The following is a 20,531-nucleotide window of genomic DNA, read 5'->3' as shown; positions in this document are numbered from 1 at the left end:
TGGCCTACTACTGCACCTATTGTCTATTATCTATTAACTCTGAGCAATATCATTGTTCTCTGCAGGGTCCTCAGCCTTGCATTCGTGCTCCAATAGAGGTCCATGGTTTGCGGTTCAGTGCCACAAATACAAGGTCGTCTCTTTGTAGAGTTGACTGGTACCTCTCTCTGGTTTGTCCATGATGTTGCATGCACCACCTTGGTCCTAAACCCATTGTCCTGTCTCTTTCATTGTTTCAGCAACGGGAGGTGAGACTGAAATGTTTAAAGTCCCTCCGACATCTGTATGAAAGCAAGGAAATCAGCCAGAAGCTGGAACTCTTCACCAACCGCTTCAAGGTACAAAGCCTCATCTACTCTTCCCGGAACTAGAGATTTGTCGGGAGCGAATTAAGCAACTTTGGGATTGCGTCTGGTATTTTGGAACAAGAGTTCACAAGTTACAGGAGTAGAATTAGGCCAATCGGCCCATCGCGTCAACTCCACCATTCAATCATGGCTGATCTTTGCCTCCTAATCCCATTTTCCTGCCTTCTCCCCATAACCCTTGACAGCTGTTTTAATCAAGAATTTGTCCATCTTATGCCTTAAAAATATCCACTGTCTTGGATCGACTGTGGATATCTGATAAGACGCTCGTCTTTAACAACAGGGGCCCCAGTCCCAGCTTGGACTCGCGCGTAGTCACTGGCGTTTCAACTCCAGGCCTCTGCCACTGTCAGAGTGAGGCCAGATGCAAATTGGGGGAACAGCACCTCCTATTTCACTTAGTATAAGAAAATAACTGCAGATGCTGGTACAAATCGAAGGTATTTATTCACAAAATGCTGGAGTAACTCAGCAGGTCAGGCAGCATCTCGGGAGAGAAGGAATGGGTGACGTTTCGGGTCGAGACCCTTCTTCAGACTGATGTCAGGGGGGCGGGACAAAGGAAGGATATAGGTGGAGACAGGAAGTTAGAGGGAGATCTGGGAAGGGGGAGGGGAAGAGAGGGACAGAGGAACTATCTAAAGTTGGAGAAGTCGATGTTCATACCACTGGGCTGCAAGCTGCCCAGGCGAAATATGAGGTGCTGTTCCTCCAGTTTCCGGTGGGCCTCACTATGGCACTGGAGGAGGCCCATGACAGAAAGGTCAGACTGGGAATGGGAGGGGGAGTTGAAGTGCTCAGCCACCGGGAGATCAGTTTGGTCACTATTTCACTTGAGCAGCTTACAACACAGTGGTACGCACATTGATTTTTCAAACTTCAAATAATCTTTGCATCTCCTGTCTCTCCGTCCGTCTCCCCCCCCCCCCCCCCCTACCCACCCTAGTCGTCGTGCTAGTTTCAATGTCGTCCTGTTGAATTTCATTGTCTGTACAACTCGTTGTCACCTAGCCCACAGCTAAAATTGGATCGTTGTGGGCTCCACCTTTCCTTCAACGCCGTTACTTTTTTGCATTTCTTTCATTCACTTGTTCTATATCTCTCTATATCACCGTCTATAATCTCTCGTTTCCCTTTGCCCTGACTCTCAGCCTGAAGTAGGGTCTCGACCGGAAACGTCACCTCTTCCTTCTCTCCAGAGATGCTGCCTGTCCCGCCCCCCTGAGTTACTCCAGCTTTTTGTGTCTGTCTATCTCCTTGTTGCTGAGAGTTTGGTGTTGGATTCAGCTCTTTGCCTTTTGATTTTGATGCAGGACAGGATGGTGTCCATGGTCCTAGACATGGATTATGATGTTGCCGTGGAAGCAGTCGGTCTATTGACCCTCATTCTCCAGTAAGTATTTTCACCTTTTTGTTTATTCGTCCGTGAGATTGTGAGCATTGTTAGCCTGGCCAGGATTTATTATTGATCCATGACTGGCCTTGAGGAGATAAGTCATAGTCATAGAGCACTAAAGAGGCCCTTCGGCCCCACTCGTCCGTGCTGCCCCATCTACGCTGATCCCATTTGCCTGCATTTGACCCATAAACGTTGGATAGAAACATAGAAAATAGGTGCAGGAGTAGGCCATTCGGCCCTTCAAGCCTGCATCGCCATTCAATATAATCATGGCTGATCATCCAACTCAGTATCCCGTACCTGCCTTCTCTCCATACCCCCTGCTCCCTTTAGCCACAAGGGCCACATCTAACTCCCTCTTAAATATAGCCAATGAACTGGACTCAACTATCTTCTGTGGCAGAGAATTCCACAGATTCACCACTCTGTGTGAAAAAAAACTTTCTCATCTCGGTCCTGAAAGACTTCCCCCTTATCCTTAAACTGTGACCCCTTGTTCTGGACTTCCCCAACATCGGGAACAATCTTCCTGCATCTAGCCTGTCCAACCCCTTAAGAATTTTGTAAGTTTCTATAAGATCCCCCCTCAATCTTCTAAATTCCAGCGAGTACAAGCCGAGTCTATCCAGTCTTTCTTCATATGAAAGTCCTGCTATCCCAGGAACCAATCTGGTGAACCTTCTCTGTACTCCCTCTATGGCAAGAATGTCTTTCCTCAGATTAGGAGACCAAAACTGTACACAATACTCCAGGTGTGGTCTCACCAATGCCCTGTACAACTGCAGCAGAACCTCCCTGCTCCTATACTCAAATCCCCTCGCTATGAATGCCAACATACCATTCGCTTTCTTCACTGCCTGCTGCACCTGCATGCCTACTTTCAATGACTGGTGTACCACGACACCCAGGTCTCGTTGCATCTCCCCTTCTCCTAATCGGCCACCATTCAGGTAATAGTCTGCTTTCCTGTTCTTGCCACCAAAGTGGATAACCTCACATTTATCCACATTATACTGCATCTGCCATGCCTTTGCCCACTCACTTAACCTATCCAAGTCACGTTGCAGCCTCCTAGCATCCTCCTCACAGCTAACACTGCCCCCTAGCTTCGTGTCATCCACAAACCTAGACGCAAAGTGCTGGGGTTGCTATGGCCAGCTGGACCGGCCATAGCTGCTATGAACCGGTCCTGCTGAGCCGGATGGTCACATCGCACAGTGATCCGGCACAGATCTACTCGCACTTTATTCTGTTTTTAAACTGTTACAATTTGTTTCATTGGGTTGTTTAAATTAATACTGACTAGCTAATTAATTTATTGCATCGTATGGGAGGCGCATTCCCAATCTCGTTGTACCCCTGTACAATGACAATAAAGATATATTGTATTGTATTGTTACTCAGCGGGTCAGGCACCATCTCTGGAGAAAATGGATAGGTGACGTTGCAGGTCGGGACTACTTCAGACGGAAAGTGCTGGGGGCTGAGGGGAAGAGTGGGGGCGAGAAAAGACCAACATAATTGTACTGTAAGAAAATAACTGCTGGTACAAATCGAAGGTATTTATTCACAAAATGCTGGAGTAACTCAGCAGGTCAGGCAGCATCTCAGGAGAGAAGGAATGGGTGACGTTTCAGGTCGAGACCCTTCAGGGTCCCGACCCGAAACGTCACCCATTCCTTCTCTCCTGAGATGGTGCCGAACATAATTGTACTTGTTTGAGGGCGGTGAAGGGTGCTTTGAGCTGACACATGATGTTATCATATCATATCATATCATATACATACAGCCGGAAACAGGCCTTTTCGGCCCTCCAAGTCCGTGCCGCCCAGTGATCCCCGTACATTAACACTATCCTACACCCACTAGGGACAATTTTTACATTTACCCAGCCAATTAACCTACATACCTGTACGTCTTTGGAGTGTGGGAGGAAACCGAAGATCTCGGAGTAAACCCACGCAGGTCACGGGGAGAACGTACAAACTCCTTACAGTGCAGCACCCGTAGTCAGGATCGAACCTGAGTCGCCGGCGCTGCATTCGCTGTAAAGCAGCAACTCTACCGCTGCGCTACCGTGCCGCCCTATGGAACTGATTTATTCACAAAATGCTGGAGTTACTCAGCAGGTCAGGCAGCATCTCAGGGTGGTGGCTGTATGGAATGGGCTTCCGGTGGAAGTGGTGGAGGCAGGCTCGATTTTATTATTTAAGAGTAAATTGGATAGGTATATGGATAAGAGGGGATTAGAGGGTTATGGTCTGAGTGCAGGTAGATGAGACTAGGTCAGGGAGAGTGGTCGGCATGAACTGGTAGGGCCGAACGGGCCTGTTTCCGTGCTGTAGTTGTTATATGGTTATATGCTGCCTGACCTGCTGAGTAACTCCAGCATTTTGTGAATAAATCGATTTGTACCAGCATCTGCAGTTATTTTCTTATGTTATGGAACTGCATTGAACTGACTCATGATGTTATTTAACTGCAAGTCCTCCTTTGTCTGCAGGAATACTGAGGATGTGTTGAGCAATGAGGAATGTGAGTGTGTGTACCCCCTGGTGTACGCCTCCCACCGCCCCACTGCAGCGGCCGCTGGGTATTTCGTCTACGTTAAGTAAGTTGAACTCTAGCTCTGTGTTGACAATAGACAACAGGTGCAGGAGTAGGCCATTCGGCCCTTCGAGCCAGCACCGCCATTCAATGTGATCATGGCTGATCATTCTCAGTCAGTACCCCGTTCCTGCCTTCTCCCCATACCCCCTGACTCCGCTATCCTTAAGAGCTCTATCCAGCTCTCTCTTGAATTGGTATTCAGAGAATTGGCCTCCACTGCCTTCTGAGGCAGAGAATTCCACAGATTCACAACTCTCTGACTGAAAACGTTTCTCCTCATCTCCGTTCTAAATGGCCTACCACTTCTTCTTAAACTGTGGCCCCTGGTTCTGGACTCCCCCAACATTGGGAACATGTTTCCTGCCTCTATCGTGTCCAACCCCTTAATAATCTTATACGTTTCGATAAGATCTCCTCTCATCCTTCTAAATTCCAGTGTATACAAGCCTAGTCGCTCCAGTCTTTCAACATATGACAGTCCCGCCATTCCGGGAATCAACCTAGTAAACCTACTCTGCACGCCCTCAATAGCAAGAATATCCGTCCTCAAATTTGGAGACCAAAACTGCACACAGTTCTCCAGGTGCGGTCTCACTAGGGCCCTGTACAACTGCAGAAGGACCTCTTTGCTCCTATGCTCAACTCCTCTTGTTATGAAGGCCAACATTCCATTGGGTTTCTTAACGTACTGGTTTTACTAATGCGTGATTGAAAAATACAGCATGGAAACGGGCTCATCGGCCCACAAGGTAGCACGGTGGCACAGCGGTAGAGTTGTTGCCTTAAAGCAGAGATCTGGGTTCCATCCTGACTACAGGTGCTGTCTGTAGGGAGTTTTCACATTCGCTCTGTGACTGCGTGGGTTTTCTCTGGGTGTTCCGGTTTCCTCCCACTCTGGCAGAGAATTCCACAGATTCACAGCTCTCTGACTGAAAAAGTTTTTCCTCATCTCCGTTCTAAATGGCCTACCCCTTATTCTTAAAGTGTAGCCCCTTGTTCTGGACTCCCCCAACATTGGGAACATGTTAGAGGCAGGAAACACGTTCCCAGTGTTGGGGGAGTCCAGAACAAGGGGCCACAGTTTAAGAATAAGGGGTAGGCCATTTAGAACTGAGATGAGGAGAAGCTTTTTCTGTCAGAGAGTTGTGAATCTGTGGAAGTCTCTGCCTCAGAAGGCAGTGGAGGCCAATTCTCTGGATGCATTCAAGAGAGAGGTAGATAGAGCTCTTAAGAATGGCAGAGTCAGGAGGTATGGGGAGAGGACAGGAACGGGGTACTGACTGAGAATGATCAACCATGATCACATTGAATGGCGGTGCTGGCTCGAAAGGCCGAATGGCCTCCTCCTGCACCTATTGTCTATTGGCTTCAGTAAAATTGTAAGTTGTCCCTCGTGTGTGTGTGTGTGTGTAGGATAGTGTTGGTGTGCTGGGATCGCTGTTTCAGCGTGGACTCGGTGGGTCGTAGGGCCTGTTTCCACGCTGTGTCTCTAAACTAAACGGAACAAAAATCCATGCCGACTGTTACACTGCCCGCTCACATTAGTTCTATGTTATCCTAATTTCTCATCCACTCTGCACAATAGCAGCAATTAACAGAGGCCAATAAACCTGCAAACCCGTATGTCTGGGTTGTGGGAGGAGTCCAGAGCACCCGGAGGAAACCCACACAGTCACAGGGAAAAACGTGTAATTCCACGTGAACAGCACTCAAGGTCGGGATGGAACCCGGGTGCCGGGTACCGTGAGGCCGCTGTGCTACTTTGCCGCCACGGGGGATAGTCAGTGACAGCACGACTCGTATGCTACTTTTCCTTGGGTTTATTGCTGGAGATATGGTGTGGAATGTTTGGCCATCAGTCTTCCAAAACAACAAGCAGTGCTTGCAGAACTCAGTGGGTCAGGCAGCATCTGTGGAGAGAAAATACAGACGATGTTTCAGGTTGGGACCTCTTCCCCCGCCCCTTCAGAGTGACGGAAATGGGGAGGAAGAGAGCTGGAAAGGGGAGGTGGTGCGGGGCAGAGCCTGGCAAGTGATGGGTGGGTATTGTCCTGTTCAGTGACTGCTTTTCAGACGACACTTTGGAGCAACAGATGGGTCGTGACTTTGTTGCCTTCCACAGCAGGATCAGTGAAACCTCACCTCCTTCAATTGATCCCACTGCCCAATTGATCCCGCTCCCACTGCCTTCCACAGTCAGCTCTACCCATGCCCATTCCAAATGGGTCCCGTAAAGGGCCGTGGGATCAATTGAAGGAGGTGAGGTTTCACTGATCCTGCAACAACCTCCGGCACAATGATTGAGTTAATGCAAAATACAAATTGGCAGAGGGAGCGTGAGCAACTGCTGTTTGTGCCTTAGCTCGCTGGAGAAGGGCATGAGAAACGTGCTGTGCCAATCATGGAGACGTGGAACAGGCCCTTCAGCCCAACTTGCCCACACCGGCCAACATGTCCCATCTACACCAGTCCCATCTGCCCGCGTTTGGCCCATATCCCTCCAAACCTCCTATCCATGTACCTATCCAAATGTTATTTACCATTTATCTCAGCTATTTATTCACAAAATGCTGGACTAACTCAGCAGGTCAGGCAGCTCGTTCTGGTTGCTGCCTGACCTGCTGAGTTACTCCAGCATTTTGTGAATAAATACCTTTGATTTGTACATCTGCAGTCTGCAGTTATTTTCTTATACTATTTGCGGTCCTATTAAATCGTTCCTCCCTCGCCTTAATCCTATGTCCTCTGGTTCTTGATTCCCCTACTCTGGGCAAGAGACTCGGTACATCTAGATATCTTAGAGTTATAGAGTTTTGCAGTGTGGAAACAGGCCCTTCGGCCCATCTTGCTCACATCGGCCAAAAAGTCCCATCTACACTAGTCCCATTTGGCCCATATCCCTCTAAACCTCCTATCCATGCACCTGTATAAATGTTTTTAAAACGTTGCGAGACTACCTGCCTCATCTACCACCTCCGGCAGCTCATTCCATACACCCGCCACCCTCTGTGTGAAAAAGTTACTCCTCGGTTTCCTATTAAATCTCTTCCCCCCCTCCCTCCCTCACCTTAAACCTATGTTGTCTTGTTCTTGATTCCCCTACTCTGGGACAGAGATTCTGTGCTTCTTGAAGTTCTTTGGTCTTTCTCACACTTCTCCACTCTGGTCTGGGACAGTGAATTCCTGGTACTGAGCTGACTTTTGGTGGTGATGAATTGTCTTGTGCTGTATTGACGTTTGGGGGCATGAGAATCTAGTGCCAGTCTCCCAGTCCATCACACCCTTCTCCACAGTGGTCTGCGACAGGGAATTCCACTGCAAACTCTTGTTCGTGATAGACACAAAAAGCTGGGTGGGGTAACTCAGCGGGTCAGGCAGCATCTCTGGAGAGAAGGAATAGGTGACGTTTGGGGTCGAGACCCTTCTTCAGACTCTTGTTGGTGAGGTGTCTAATGCTGTATGAACCTTAGCCTCTCTGAATGCACATCCTCTCGGCTCAGACCTGTAATGAGATCTCACTCTGTGTTTCAGGCTGCGGAGGCATTACGATGCAACCCTTGAGGAGACAACAGCCAAAGAGCGAGGCAGACGGAGTGCAAACGGAGAATTCATTAAGCTGCTGCTTGCGTTTTTCTTGGAAAGTGAGGTGTGTTTAGTTTTGTTTAGAGGTACAGCGCGGAAGCAGGCCCTTTGGCCCACCGAGTCCGCGCCGACCAGCGATCCCCGCACACTAACACCATCCTACACACACCAGGGACAATTTTTACATTTACAAAGCCGATTAACCTACATACCTGTATGTCTTTGGAGTGTGGGAGGAAACCGAAGATCTCGGAGAAAACCCACGCAGGTCACGGGGAGAACGTACAAACTCCGTACCGACAATAGGCGCAGAAACAGGCCATTCGGCCCACTGAGACCGCACCGACTCGCAATCAAAGAACACAGACAGTGTCCTAACACACTCGGGACAACTTACCATTTTGTAACTAAGCCAATTAGCGTACAAACCTGCATGCCTTTGGAATGTGGGTGGAGACCAGAGCACCCGGAGGAAACTCACGTGGGCACAGGAAGAATGTGCCCCCGTGGTCAGGATGGAACTTGGGTCTCTGGCGCTGTGAGGCAGCAACTCGTTCCTCTGTGCCGCCCGGCTGGAGACAGGGCGGGAGTGGGGGTGTGAGGAGATGAGGGAGATGCGGGTGAGCGGTTAATGTGCGGGGAAATGGAACGCATGGGCGATGGAGATAGACTTGGGTGTGAGGGAGATAGGATGGACAATAGACAATAGGTGCAGGAGGAGGCCAATCGGCCCTTTGAGCCAGCACCGCCATTCAATGTGATCATGGCTGATCATTCCCAATCAGTACCCCGTTCCTGCCTTCTCCCCATACCCCCTGACACCGCTATCCTTAAGAGCTCTATCTAGCTCTCTCTTGAATGCATTCAGAGAATTGGCCTCCACTGCCTTCTGAGGCAGAGAATTCCACAGATTCACAACTCTCTGACTGAAAAAGTTTTTCCTCATCTCTGTTCTAAATGGCCTACCCCCTATTCTTAAACTGTGGCCCCCGGTTCTGGACTCCCCCAACATTGGGAACATGTTTCCTGCCTCTAACGTGTCCAACCCCTTAATAATCTTATGCGTTTCGATAAGATATCCTCTCATCCTTCTAAATTCCAGTGTATACAAGCCTAGTCGCTCCAGTCTTTCAACATATGACAGTCCCGCCATTCCGGGAATTAACCTGGTGAACCTACGCTGCACGCCCTCAATAGCAAGAATATCCTTCCTCAAATTTGGAGGACAGCGCCCGTAGTCGGGATGGAACCCGGGTCTCCGGTGCTGCATTGGCTGTAAGGCAGCAACTCTACCGCTGCGCCACCTGGCTGTTCATATCATATCATATCATATATATACAGCCGGAAACAGGCCTTTTCGGCCCTCCAAGTCCGTGCCGCCCAGTGATCCCCGTACATTAACACTATCCTACACCCACTAGGGACAATTTTTACATTTACCCAGCCAATTAACCTACATACCTGTACGTCTTTGGAGTGTGGGAGGAAACCGAAGATCTCGGAGAAAACCCACGCAGGTCACGGGGAGAATGTACAAACTCCTTACAGTGCAGCACCCGTAGTCAGGATCGAACCTGAGTCTCCGGCGCTGCATTCGCTGTAAAGCAGCAACTCTACCGCTGCGCTACCGTGCCGCCCTGTTGTCTTCAGTTCACCCATATAAGACACCCAGTGATGGGATTCCAACGAACTTATTTACCATTGCACATCTAATGATTCAAGTAGTCATTGACGATGCTGTTAAAGGATTTGGGCTTTAAAAACTCCTGAAACTTCGGGAGGAGACGCCAGGGCTTTACTGCTTGCCAGCTAAGCCACAGCCAGTCACGTTGTGACATCAGTATTGGTTTCCTCATTATAATGGCAGTTTCTATACCTTCTCAAAGTCCAACTTCGACTGCCACACCGCACTCTGAGTTAACAAAAACACGAATCTTCTAAACGCCGTCTCTTGATTAATTGGTCGTTATTAAAGTAGCACAAATCAACAGAGTCATTCATAGCTTTTCGTTCTGATCAACTGTTTCTTCTTCAAACAATACCGTGTGGTCATGGTAAAAAACTGTATTTTCTCCCATCCTCCGAGACTAAACTGACCCCCAATCTCTCTGGCTACGCTAGCCCCCTCAGATGTAGACACTCCCCATTACGTATCAAATCACACCCACACCCCCCCCCCCCCCCCCCATCAACTCCATCCAAGGACCCAAACAGTCTTTCCAGGTGAGACAGAGATTCACCTGCACCTCCTCCAACCTCATCTATTGTATCCGCTGCTCTAGATGTCAACTTCTTTACATCGGCGAAACCAAACGCAGGCTTCGCTCAACACCTTCGCTCAGTCCGCCTTAACCAACCTGATTTCCTGGTGGCTGAGCACTTCAACTCCCACTCCCAGTCTAACCTTTCTGTCATGGGCCTCCTCCAGTGCCATAGTGAGGCCCACCGGAAATTGGAGGAACAGCACCTCATATTTCGCTTGGGCAGCTTGCAGCCCAGCGGTATGAACATTGACTTCTCCAACTTTAGATAGTTCCTCTGTCCCTCTCTTCCCCTCCCCCTTCCCAGATATCCCTCTATCTTCCTGTCTCCACCTATATCCTTCCTTTATCCCGCCCCCCTGACATCAGTCTGAAGAAGGGTTTCGACCCGAAACGTCACCCATTCCTTCTCTCCCGAGATGCTGCCTGACCTGGTGAGTTACTCCAGCATTTTGTGAAATAAATACCTTTGATTTGTACCAGCATCTGCAGTTATTTTCTTAAATCACACCCACAAGCATGCAAAATAGACAAAAACTAGAAATATTAAACATGGCCATAGTATAATGACAGTAACTAATCTAAGCGTAATTGGCTCCAACATTCACTCTCTCTGATTTATCACCTCTTTCGTATGTTTTGTCTCTCCACTGACAACAGGGACAAAGTGTTTGTGATGTTTTAAGAGGCTTTTAGATGGGTACAGGGATGTGCAGGCAATCAATCAATCAATCAATAACACTTTATTGTTGCGTGTACAGTGAAATTCTTTGTTTATTTGCATACGATACACACCGTACACAAAGAGTCCACGTATTTAGCGTTGCAAAGTTACAAAGGTGCTCATTAGCATCCCGTTGGTACCTCCTTGTTCCCCCCCCCCCCAACTATGTCCCAGGTGGTCTTCCCCCCCCCCCCCCCCCACACTATGTCCCTCTTTGTTCGAGGCTCTAGCTCTGAGGGATGATCTTGTTGAGGTGGATAATATCATGGGAAGAATAAATAGGGTAGATGCACCAGAGTATTCGAGAAACCGTATGGGCTGAATGCAGACAGGTGTGGGACTAGTGTGGTTGGGTCATGTTGGTTGGTGTGGGCAAGTTGGCCTGTTTCCACGCTGTACCACTAGTCAGTATCTAAAGCAGATACGAATTTGTAACTGGTTAAAATTTAGACAAAATCTCCTGATTCAGGTGAGGTTATTGTTTCCTCGGAATAGATTTTGCGATGGGGGGGGGATCAAATTTCATGTCAAACCTTTCTTCCTCAGTGAGGAGATTGATTTCCCTCTTTGCTGATCATGGTTTATCTGTTTCTCTCCTCAGCTCCACGAGCACTGTGCCTACCTGGTGGATAGTCTTTGGAACCACGCTGGCTCGGTGCTGAAAGACTGGGAGGGGATGACCGAGTTGCTGCTGGAAGAGATTGGAGACGATGAAGAGGGTGAGCTCGCAGCTGCGGCCGCTGCATGTGTAGGAGCTGCGGCGCGAATGCAATAACATATAACATATAACACATATAACAACTACAGCATGGAAACAGGCCTGTCCGGCCCTACCAGTCCACGCCGACCATTCTCCCTGACCTAGTCTCATCTACCTGCACTCAGACCATAACCCTCTAATCCCCTCCTATCCATATACTTATCCAATTTACTCTTAAATAATAAAATCGAGCCAGCCTCCACCACTTCCACCGGAAGCCCATTCCATACAGCCACCACCCTCTGAGTAAAGAAGTTCCCCCTCATGTTACCCCTAAACCTTTGTCCCTCAATTCTGAAGCTATGTCCCCTTGTTGGAATCTTCCCCACTCTCAAAGGGAAAAGCCTACCCACGTCAACTCTGTCCGTCCCTCTCAAAATTTTAAAAACCTCTATCAAGTCCCCCCTCAACCTTCTACGCTCCAAAGAATAAAGACCCAACCTGTTCAACCTCTCTCTGTAGCCTAAGTGCTGAAACCCAGGCAACATTCTAGTAAATTCTAGTAAATCTCCTCTGTACCCTCCTGTATCCTTCCTATAATTTGGCGACCAGAACTGCACACCATACTCCAGATTCGGCCTCACCAATGCCCTGTACAATTTTAACATTACATCCCAACTTCTCTGATTTATAAAGGCAAGCATACCAAACGCCTTCTTCACCACCCTATCCACATGAGATTCCACCTTCAGGGAACAATGCACAGTTATTCCCAGATCCCTCTGTTCCACTGCATTCCTCAATTCCCTACCATTTACCCTGTACGTCCTATTTTGATTTGTCCTACCAAAATGCAGCACCTCACACTTATCAGCATTAAACTCCATCTGCCATCTTTCAGCCCACCCTTCCAAAAGGCCCAAGTCTCTCTGTAGACTTTGAAAATCTACCTCACTATCAACTACTCCACCTATCTTAGTATCATCTGCATATTTACTAATCCAATTTGCCACACCATCATCCAGATCATTAATGTAAATGACAAACAACAGTGGACCCAACACAGATCCTTGGGGTACTCCACTAGACACTGGCCTCCAACCTGACATACAATTGTCAACCGTTACCCTCTGGTATCTCCCATTCAGCCATTGTTGAATCCATCTTGCAACCTCACTATTAATACCCAATGATTTAACCTTCTTAATCAACCTTCCATGTGGAACCTTGTCAAATGCCTTACTGAAGTCCATATAGACAACATCCACAGCCTTGCCCTTATCAATTTCCCTGGTAACCTCTTCAAAAAATTCAAGAAGATTAGTCAAACATGACCTTCCAGGCACAAATCCATGTTGACTATTTCTAATCAGGCCTTGATTATCCAAATAATTATATATATTGTCCCTAAGTATCTTTTCCATTAATTTTCCCACCACAGACGTCAAACTAATAGGTCTATAATTGCTAGGTTTACTTTTAGAACCTTTTTTAAACAAAGGCACAACATGCGCAATGCGCCAATCTTCCGGCACCATCCCCGTTTCTAATGACGTTTGAAATATTTCCGTCATAGCCCCTGCTATTTCTGCACTAACTTCCCTCAATGTCCTTGGGAATATCCTATCAGGACCTGGAGACTTATCCACTTTTATATTTTTCAAAAGTGTCCGTACCTCCTCTTCTTTAATCCTCCTAATTTCCATCACTACTCTACTTGTTTCGCTTACCTCACATAATTCAATATCCTTCTCCTCGGTAAATACCGAAGAAAAGAAATTGTTTAATATCTCCCCCATTTCTTCCGGCTCAGCACATAGCTGTCCACTCTGACTCTCTAATGGACCAATTTTATCCCTCACTATCCTTTTGCTATTGACATATCTGTAGAACCCCTTGGGGTTTACTTTTACATTACTTGCCAAAGCAGCCTCATATCTTTTTTTCGCTTTTCTAATTTCCTTCTTAAGATTCCTTTTACATTCTTTATATTCCTCAAGAACCTCATTTACTCCCTGCCGCTTATATCTCCCTCTTTTTCCAAACCAAGTGTCCAATTTCCCTGGAAAACCACGGCTCTTTCAAATTATTATTCTTTCCTTTCCATCGAACAGGGACATAAAGACTCTGTACTCTCAAAATTTCACCTTTAAATATCCTCCATTTCTCTATTATATCCTTTTCATAAAACAAAAATTTCCATTTCACTCCTTTTAAATCCTTTCTCATCTCCTCAAAATTAGCCTTTCTCCAATCCAAAATCTCAACCCTTGGTCCAAATTTGATCTTCTCCATAATGATATTAAAACTAATGGCATTGTGATCACTAGACCCAAAGTGCTCCTCAACACATACCTCCGTCACCTGACCCATCTCATTTCCTAAACAAGAGGTCCAACACTGCCCCTTCTCTGGTAGGCACCTCTACGTATTGCTGCAAAAAACTATCCTGCACACATTTTACAAACTCCAAACCATCCAGCCCTTTAACAGAATGCGATTCCCAGTCTATATACGGAAAATTGAAATCACCCACAATCACCACTCTGTGCTTACTACTAATATCTGCTATCTCCTTACATATTTGCTCTTCCAATTCTCGTTCCCTATTTGGCGGTCTATAATACACCCCTATAAGTGTTGCTAAACCTTTCTCATTTCTGAGTTCCACCCAAACAGCCTCCCTAATCGAGCCTTCTAGTCTGTCCTGCCAAAGCACTGCTGTGATATCCTCCCTGACAAGCAATGCAACACCCCCACCTCTTGCCCCTCCGATTCTATCACATCTGAAACAATGAAATCCTGGAATATTTAATTGCCAATCGCAACCCTCCTGCAACCATGTTTCACTGATCGCCACAACATCATACTTCCAAATGTCAATCCAGGCTCTAAGCTCATCCACCTTTCTTACAATGCTCCTAGCATTAAAATATACACATTTAAGGGACCCATCATTTCTTATTCTCAGTTTAAAATGGTGCAGCAGGGTTGCTCAGTGCTCCACTAAGCTGGGGTGTGCATGACAGAAGAGACAAAGAAAGACACAAAGTGCTGGAGTAACTCTGCGGGTCTGGCAGCATCTCCGGAGAGAAGGAAAGGGTGGCGTTTCGGGTCGACACCCTTCTATTCCTTCTCTCCAGAGATGCTGCATGAGCCGCTGCGTTACTCCAACATTTTGTGTCCATCTTCAGTATAAACCAGCATCTGCAGTTCCTTCCTACACAAGGTGTTCTACTATATGAACCACAACTAGCAAGCAGGTCCTACAAAGCCAACAGCATTTTGTCCTTCACTGTCGAGGAGTTGGGAGTTTAAAAATAGGGAGGTTTTGTTGCAATTATACAAGGTGTTGGCGAGGTTGCACCTGGAATATTGCTTACTGGCTCTTCAGCCCACCGAGTCCATGCGAACCATTGTTCACCTGTTCACTCTAGTTATGGTATACAACTTTTGCATCCACTCCTTACAAACGAGGGGCAATTCTACAAAGCCAATTAATCTACAAACCGCAGGTCTTTGGGGTGCGTGGGGAAACTGGAAGAAACCCAGGCAGTCACGGGGAGAATGTGCAAACTCCACACGGACAGCACTCAAGGTCAGGATCAAAACCATGCTCCGGGCATTGTGAGGCAGCAGCACTACCCGCTGCACTATTGTGCCCCCCTCAAATGAGAGCACTACTGCCAAGTTTGTGTTGCTGATTGAGCTGTTGTCGATGGCTGCACTAATAACAGAGTAGGCTGACTGCGTAATAATTGACTGAGATAGACACACTTGCTGGAGTAGCTCAGCGGATCTGGGGAACACGGATAGGTGACATTTCGGTAGAAATAGAACTGCAGATGCTGGTTTATATCAAAGATAGACACAAACTGCTGGAGTAACTCAGCGGGACAGGCGGCATCTCTGGAGAACACGGATAGGTTATGTTTTGGGTCTGGACCCCTTCAGACTGATTGTGGTGGGGGGGGAGAGAAGAAAGCTGGAAGAGAGGAGTGGCAGGACAACACCTGGCAGGTAATGGGTAACTGGAGGAAGGAACTGCAGATGCTGATTTACACCGAAGATAGACAGAAAATGCTGGAGCAACTCGGCGGACAGGCAACACCTCTGGAGAGAAGGAATGGGTGATGTTTCGGGTCAAGACCCTTCAGACTGAGTCGGAGGAGGGAGGCCCAGAGATAAGGAAGTGCAAGGTGTGAGAACGAGACATTAAAGGGGCTGAGGTTCAAGGAAAATGTAGCATAGATCATGGTTAGCTGGGGGAAGGTGACAACGGAGCATACAGATACAATTTAATCAAGGGGGCAGTCAGACTGGCCGGCGAATATTCATGGTCCTTGATCTGCATCCCCTTTGAGGTCTCGTTCTCACACCTTACACTTCCTTACCTATGTGTCTAGCTCTCCTCTGACCCTCCAGCTGAAGAAGGGTCTTGACCCGAAACGTCACCCATTCCTTCTATCCAGGTAATGAGTAGATGCAGGTGAGGGGTGGGGGGATGATTTAGATAGACAGAAGATAAGACCTAGGCCAGAGATTGAAGGTGTGAATTAAGGGTAGAAAAGTTATGAATTGTGAAGCCAGAGGAGGGAATGTGGGTGGAAGGTGGGCACTGCTGGGTTGCTGTGGGGACTAAAGATTTGAACTGAAATTGGGAGATTGTTCTTCGGAATGGTTACGTTGTGGAATGGAACCTGTATTCACATGGATAGAGAACTGGTTGGCAGACAGGAAGCAAAGAGTTGGAATAAAGGCGTCCTTTTCAGAATGGCAGGCAGTGGTGAGTGGAGTGCCGCAAGGCTCGGTGCTGAGGCCACAACTGTTTACAATATATACGAATGATTTGGACGATAGAATTAGAAGTAACACTAGCAAGTTTGCAGATGACACAAAGCCGGGTGGCAGTGTGAACTGCAAAGAGGATGTTAGGAGGTTGCAGGGTGACTTGGACAGGTTGGGTGAGTGGGCAGATGCATGGCTGATGAAGTATAATGTAGATAAATGTGATGTTATCCACTTTGGCGGCAAAAGCAAGGAGGCAGATTGGGTAAAGGGGAAGTGCAACAAGACCTGGGTGTGCTTGTACACCAGTCACTGAAAGGAAGCATGCAGGTACAGCAGGCAGTGAAGAAAGCCACTGGCATGTTCGCCTTCATAGCGAGAGGATTTGAGTACAGGAGTAAATAGGTATGAGGAAACATTGGAAAGAATAATAATATATTCCTTTATTCGTCCCACACCGGGGAAATTTACAGTGTTACAGCAGCAAAGTGGATAGCAAGAGAGCAAGAGATCATTCATTATAAATAAAAGATTATTGATGACTCGTCTGCTGGGAGCAGTGCTGGTTGTGCTGTCTCACAGCAGCGGGAAGGAAGGACCTCCTATATCTCTCCTTCAAGCACTTGGGGTGAAAGAGTCTGTCACTGAAGGAGCTACTCAGTGCAGTGACAGTGTCATGCATGGGGTGGGAGTCGTCCAGCAGCGATGTTGACTTGTCGTTGTCCAGCAGCGAATGGGCTTGTATTCACTGGAGTTTGGACGGATGAGAGGGGATCTTACAGACGTATAAAATTATGAAAGGACTGGACAAGCTCGATGAAGGAATAATGTTCCCAATGTTGGGGGTGTCCAGAACCAGGGGCCACACAGTCTAAGAATAAAGGGGAGGCCATTTAAAACTGAGGTGAGAAAAAACGTTTTCAACCAGAGAGTTGTAAATTTGTGGAATTCTCTGCCACAGAGGGCAGTGGAGGCCAATTCACTGGATGGATTTAAAAGAGAGTTAGATAAAGCTCTGGGGGCTAGCGGAATCAAGGGATATGGGGAGAAGGCAGGCATGGGTTACTGATTGTGGATGATCAGCCGTGATCACAATGAATGGTGGTGCCTGCTCGAAGGGCCAAATGGCCTCCTCCTGCACCTATTTTCTATGTATGGAGATTCCAAATCTTACTTAAGAGCTCTACCAGCTGTGCCACTGCACCATGCTAAAATGTTAAATCCCTTTCTGCTTCCTTTATAACTATTCAAAGAAAGCTGCATTTCACCACTCTACCCACACATGTAAAGTCCCTCTTCCTGGGATAACTGTTCGTAAACTTGCATCTTTCCTGTGGAGGAGAATGGGGTTGAGGGGGACAGGAAGATGGAATGGCTTCTTTAGTCAGAGGGTGGTGAATCTGTGGAATGCATTGCCACAGAAGGCTGTGGAGGCCAAGTCAATGAATATTATTACGGCAGAGATTGACAGGTTCTTGATTAGTACGGGTGTCAGGGGTTATGGAGGGAAGGCAGGAGAATGGAGTTGAGAGGGAGAGACAGATCAGCCATGATTCAATGGCGGAGTAGACTCGATGGGCCAAGTGGCCTAATTCTGCTCCTATGAGGTGATAGGTTCAAGGTGAAGGAGAAAAGATTTAATAGGAATCTGAGGGGTAACTGTTCCACACAGAGGGTGGTGGGTGTATGGAACACGGTGCCAGAGGAGGTAGTTGAGGCTGGGACTATCCCAATGTTTAAGAAACAGTTAGAAAGGTACATGTATCTGACATGTTTGGAGGGATATGGACCAAACGAAGGCAGGTGGAACATGTTTGCCGATGTGGGCAAGTTGGGCCAAAGGGCCTGTTTCCGCACTCTATCACTCTATGACTATGAACAGTCGGGGGCCCAGAATTGGATGCAAGGCTGAAGTGGCTGCGATGAGTTGACGTGACCTTTTGCTTGTTTTCCAGGTCTCACTGATCAAGAGGAGAGTGCTCTGATTGAGCTGATGGTTTGCTCAATGCGCCAGGCTGTGGAGGTCCACCCGCCCATTGGCAGGCTCTCTGGAAAGAAGGTGAGTCTGGGGCCAGAGGGTAACCCAGGCCCATGGCAGATCTGGGTCCATGTGGGACGGGCGAGGCACAGTGACGAGGCGGTGTGGGCGAGTTGCACCAAAGGGCCTGTTTCCACACTGTATCACTCTCTGACTCTGAGGGTCCAGACCCGAAACATCGCCCATCCACGTTCTCCCGAGATGCTGCCTGGCCCACTCCAGAGATACTCCAGCACTTTGTGTCTTTTTTGTTTCTTGAGAACGTTATGCTGGTTAGTGACGTTTATGAGTTTTCTGATCTGGATAATCGGGCAGAGAGGAGATTGCCTTGAATTTGATTGTTGGTAAGGAAAACGCAATCAGTCTGAAGAAGGGTCCTTGAGGAAGGATATTCTTGCAATTGAGGGCGTGCAGCGTAGGTTCACTAGGTTAATTCCCGGAATGGCGGGACTGTCGTATGTTGAAAGGCTGGAGCAATTAGGCTTGTATACACTGGAATTTAGAAAGATGAGGGGGGATCTTATTGAAACATATAAGATAATTAGGGGATTGGACACATTAGAGGCAGGAAACATGTTCCCAATGTTGGGGGAGTCCAGAACAAGGGGCCACAGTTTAAGAATAAGGGGTAGGCCATTTAGAATGGAGATGAGGAAGAACTATTTCAGTCAGAGAGTGGTGAAGGTGTGGAATTCTCTGCCTCAGAAAGCAGTGGAGGCCAGTTCGTTGGATGCTTTCAAGAGAGAGCTGGATGGAGCTCTTAAGGATAGCGGAGTGAGGGGGTATGGGGAGAAGGCAGGAACGGGGTACTGCTTGAGAGTGATCAGCCATGATCGCATTGAATGGCGGTGCTGGCTCGAAGGGCTGAATGGCCTACTCCTGCACCTATTGTCTATTGTCTAGACCCAAAATGTCACCTCCAGAGAAGCTGCCTGACCCGCTGACTTACTCCAGCACCTTATTTTTTCTTTGTAAAGCAGCATCTGCAGATCCTTGTTTCTACGAGCTGAAGGTGAGGTTTATCGTGATGCCAACTGAGGCGACCAGGCTTGAGGTCCCAGCACAAGATTGATCGGGTGTACTCTCCTGACTAAATGCTTTAAGTTCTCATGTCTTGGACTTGTTTCAGTTGCTGACTGCGAAGGAGAAGAAGCTGCAGATGGATGACCGAGCAAGACTGACCGAGCATCTAATTGTCATCATCCCACAGCTGCTGGCCAAGGTGGGGACATGGCGTTGAGCTGGTGGACCAGAGTGGGCAGGGCCGGGTGGGTCAGCAACATTCATAACACTGCACAATTAGTCTGTTCTAGTGAGACTGCACCTGGAGTACTGTGTGCAGTTTTGGTCTCCAAATTTGAGGAAGGATATTCTTGCTATTGAGGGCGTGCAGCGTAGGTTTACTAGGTTAATTCCCGGAATGGCAGGACCTATCATATGTTGAAAGACTGGAGCTACTAGGCTTGTATACACTGGAATTTAGAAGGATGAGAGGGGATCTTATTGAAACATAGATTATTAAGGGGTTGGACACGTTAGAGGCAGGAAACATGTTCCTGGGGGAGTCCAGAACCAGGGGCCACAGTTTCAGAATAAGGGGTAGGCCATTTAGAACGGAGATGAGGAGAAACGTTTTCAGTCAGAGAGTTGTGAATCTGTGGAATTCACTGCCTCAGAAGGCAGTGGAGGCCAATTCTCTGAATGCATTCAAGAGAGAGCTAGATAGAGCTCTTAAGGATAGCAGAGTCAGGGGGTATGGGGAGAAGGCAGGAACGGGGTACTTTTTGATCAGCCATGATCACATTGAATGGTGGTGCTGGCTCGAAGGGCCGAATGGCCTCCTCCTGCACCTATTGTCTATTGTTCAGCCCATCGTGTCTGCTCTGCCATTCAATCCTGGCTGATCTTGTTTCCCCCCTCGACCTCTGTCTTCTGCCTACTCCCCACAATCTTTGTCGTCTTTCCTCATCAAGAACCTATCGATCGCCACATTTTACAAAAACTACTCGATGCACTCGCCTTCACTACTGTCTGCGGCAAAGAATTCCACAGATTCACCAC

General features: G+C 47.7%; 1 protein-coding gene across 1 annotated transcript in view; it reads left to right on the top strand.

Moving 5' to 3' along the window:
• The window catches only part of stag3 (STAG3 cohesin complex component), a 127,847-nt gene that overhangs the window by 35,300 nt on the left and 72,016 nt on the right, over nt 1-20,531 (top strand). Inside the window, exons 13-19 of the mRNA XM_078428188.1 lie at nt 240-338; nt 1,682-1,761; nt 4,271-4,378; nt 7,909-8,023; nt 11,546-11,663; nt 18,388-18,491; nt 19,600-19,692. Of these exons, the coding sequence (XP_078284314.1) occupies nt 240-338; nt 1,682-1,761; nt 4,271-4,378; nt 7,909-8,023; nt 11,546-11,663; nt 18,388-18,491; nt 19,600-19,692 (717 nt within the window). The remainder of the gene's footprint in view (nt 1-239; nt 339-1,681; nt 1,762-4,270; nt 4,379-7,908; nt 8,024-11,545; nt 11,664-18,387; nt 18,492-19,599; nt 19,693-20,531) is intronic.

Source organism: Rhinoraja longicauda, chromosome 34, assembly GCF_053455715.1.
Source record: "Rhinoraja longicauda isolate Sanriku21f chromosome 34, sRhiLon1.1, whole genome shotgun sequence".
NCBI classification, from domain to species: domain Eukaryota; kingdom Metazoa; phylum Chordata; class Chondrichthyes; order Rajiformes; family Arhynchobatidae; genus Rhinoraja; species Rhinoraja longicauda.
Note: the sequence above shows the minus strand (reverse complement) of the source record. Positions and strands in the feature narration are given on the sequence as shown.